General features: G+C 40.6%; 2 protein-coding genes across 3 annotated transcripts; one reads left to right on the top strand and one right to left on the bottom strand.

Annotated features, from left to right (window-relative positions):
• Positions 1–94: 94 nt before the first annotated feature.
• Positions 95–724, bottom strand: LOC109508315 (structure-specific endonuclease subunit slx1-like). The gene is made up of 2 exons (XM_019858212.1): positions 328–724; positions 95–230 (listed from the first exon to the last, which is right to left on the bottom strand). The coding sequence occupies exons 1-2, from the start codon at positions 498–500 to the stop codon at positions 95–97; spliced, it is 309 nt and encodes a 102-aa protein (XP_019713771.1). The 5' UTR covers positions 501–724.
• Positions 725–1,272: 548 nt separating this feature from the next.
• On the top strand, positions 1,273–2,228 carry LOC109508293 (bolA-like protein 2). Of its 2 annotated transcripts, none has more exons than XM_019858188.1 (4): positions 1,273–1,277; positions 1,658–1,722; positions 1,798–1,895; positions 1,983–2,228. In XM_019858188.1, the coding sequence occupies exons 2-4, from the start codon at positions 1,660–1,662 to the stop codon at positions 2,080–2,082; spliced, it is 261 nt and encodes an 86-aa protein (XP_019713747.1). In that variant the 5' UTR covers positions 1,273–1,277; positions 1,658–1,659; the 3' UTR covers positions 2,083–2,228. The 2 variants fall into 2 exon arrangements, with proteins under 2 accessions (XP_019713747.1, XP_019713746.1); XM_019858187.1 differs by lacking the exon at positions 1,273–1,277 and adding an exon at positions 1,314–1,433.
• Positions 2,229–2,781: the final 553 nt, after the last annotated feature.

Here is a 2,781-nt window from a genome sequence, read left to right as displayed (position 1 = left end):
AAGATAAATTAGCATTTGAACAAAACACTACGTTAAGAATGATGCATGAACAATTAGAATGCATTACACAATTGGTTCATTGATTTCATGACATTCATTTTATTTTCGGATGTATTATTTGACGAAAGAAAGAGGGAAAATTGACCAAACTGACTCCCCGACTCCCGTGTTCACTTACTGTCAAGGCAGCGATGTCAGAGGGGAAGCCATGTATGATGAGGACCATCTCCCTGCAACAGAAGCGACGTGTTCATGTGCGGAACATACTCGTGAAAGGCAACGAGGGTCGAGGTCGAGGTCGAAGTCGAGAGTTGTGCAATTGCGTACCATGGTCCTCTGCCGCTGGTTCTCTTGGCCCCTCCTTTGTGGCGCCCGGCATTATGTTGCCTCAGCCTGCGTTCAGGATCCACCGTGAAGCCGATGTAGATTCGCCCTTTAAACTTGGGGTTGAGGCAGTACAGCATGTATACGCCAAAGAAGTTCTCCACCTCCTGCGCCATTGGACGGGCTAACACAAAACACGAAACACGGCTCAATTTGTCTCAATGTCACGAAGAAACATTCGTCTTGTTTTGATATTTTCAAATGAAACGCTGACAATATTCCATCGTCGACCGTTCAAATATTTGGTCCGATTCACAAGTACTCTTGAGGAGTCAAAGTCTATTGCCTGTTTTGAATGGCATAAAAATCTTCCTCGCTGTTGTGTTGTCAAGGAAAAAGTTGAAATACATAACTAAAATGATATATCTATATGTATTATGACTCTCAAATGAAAAGAATACATATTTTTACTTATTTGAGAAGAAGTACTTTCATTCAGGCACTGAACAATTTGCTACTTTGAAAATCGACCACCACACGCTCGCGATTTTACAGAGGATTTGATTGGCTGTTAATGCGATCCCCGTCTTTGATTGGATCTTTCAAAGGACCTCATGTTTCGAAACTGAAATAAATCAACCCCTCAGCTCGTAAGCAAAAAAAAAACATTTCCAGCGTTTAGTACATACATTTATACATTTGATTTTACCCAAATAAACACGTGAAATAAATGAAAAGCATTTTTAGATATCGCTGCCTCACCTCAAGATTTTTAAAAACGTGTTAGTAGTCAAGAAATATTGCCTGTTCCTAACAAAAAACTTCCTTTACTATGATGCGAACATAAACTAATCTATATGTAATCTTATATTATGTTTGTTTTGTATATGGCATATGTCTAAAAGAAAAATGTTGGATGTTTTTTTTCTCCACGAGAGAAAGGAATGTTTCAAGTCAGGCGTTCAAGGACTCGCGCCGAGTAACGCTCGCCGGATTTTTCCAGAGCATCTGATTGGCTCTGCTTATGACCGTGCAATGTGATTGGATCTTTCGCAGGACCACTGTTAGTGAAACTGAAAATAGCAGGAAGTCGATCTACAATGTTTCAAGTATGTACTGTATTTTTGATTTGTTGTAGTGCGGAATACATTTGATCCTCTTAATGTTGTGACTTTGTGTTTGATATGACGATGGCAGCCTTAAATTTGGATTTAAACTAACGTTACTTTCGGTTGCAGTTTAATTTACGAGACACGCCTTCGATTATCACATTTATGCACAAGGTAGTCTTGGTGAAAACACATAAACCATCACCTGTTTTCTGCTGTTGCAGGCATGGCCTTAACATCCGATCACATCCGGGATAAACTTAGAACAGAGCTTGCGGCGGAATATGTGGTAGGTGTCTTACACTCGTTCACTTTGGAACATTTGCAGTCAATATTAGTATGCTCCGTCATTTGTGTTGTGTAGGACGTGGAGGACACGTCCGCCAACAGATGTGCCGCCAGCTTCAAAGTGCTTGTGGTCTCTTCCCAGTTTGAGGGCAAGCCCCTCTTACAGAGACACAGGTACGCAGTGGACACTGAAATCAAATTCCAGAATGGCAATGCTTTTGATATGACATATAACATGATCAAAGGGTGTGGCATTTTTAGGATGGTGAACACCTGCTTAGCGGAGGAGCTGAAAGACATCCATGCGTTCGAACAGAAGACCCTAACGCCAGAACAGTGGGAGAAACAAAAGTCGAAATAACACTGCACCTTTTGCATTGTGTGGTCATCACACTGAGGAACACGCAAGTGCTGTTACAGTTCCCACAGGGACCGTGAGAATGCATTTGAAAATGTTGCCGGCAATAAAAGGGACAGCCGTTCTTGCTTTCCCGTGTTACACTTTTTCAAGCAACAATGTTTTGTCTTTATTTGACAGTGCGTGCAGCCCCAGACCGTGATTTGAAATTGCACATAATGCTATATGTATACTTTGATCGGTCATTCAGGGAACTTAATTGATTTCTCCTCAGCAATCTGAGGGGATATTGATGACATCACAGCTGTCTGTTATGCAGGTTACATCGCCAAGAATTTGGCACACTGGCACCACTTGAGTCCTTATGGGAAAAAAAAAGCTTTTAGGCATCATGAAAAAAAATGATCGTAAATGCAATATCGCAAAAATATACAAAACCATAGGCTAAGAATTCTCAATGAGCTAATCAAGAGTCCGTGATGAAATTGGAGGTGTCTGTTTTGGCAGCTCTGCCATAGATATTAAAAAAAAAAAATTGCTGTTATCAAAAGCAACGATTGATATGAACATTGTCTCGCATGAGAGTTCTCAGAGAAAACACATTTTTAACTCATAAGTCATGAGTCCTAGATAAGACTCTCCCTTGGAGTGGGCATTCAAAAAAAAAAAAATAGAAGAGTGAGCATTTCCATTTTTTGTGTG

The sequence above is a fragment of the Hippocampus comes genome, unplaced genomic scaffold, assembly GCF_001891065.2.
Source record: "Hippocampus comes isolate QL1 unplaced genomic scaffold, H_comes_QL1_v1.1 scaffold48, whole genome shotgun sequence".
Classification (NCBI taxonomy): Eukaryota; Metazoa; Chordata; class Actinopteri; order Syngnathiformes; family Syngnathidae; genus Hippocampus; species Hippocampus comes.
Note: the sequence above shows the minus strand (reverse complement) of the source record. Positions and strands in the feature narration are given on the sequence as shown.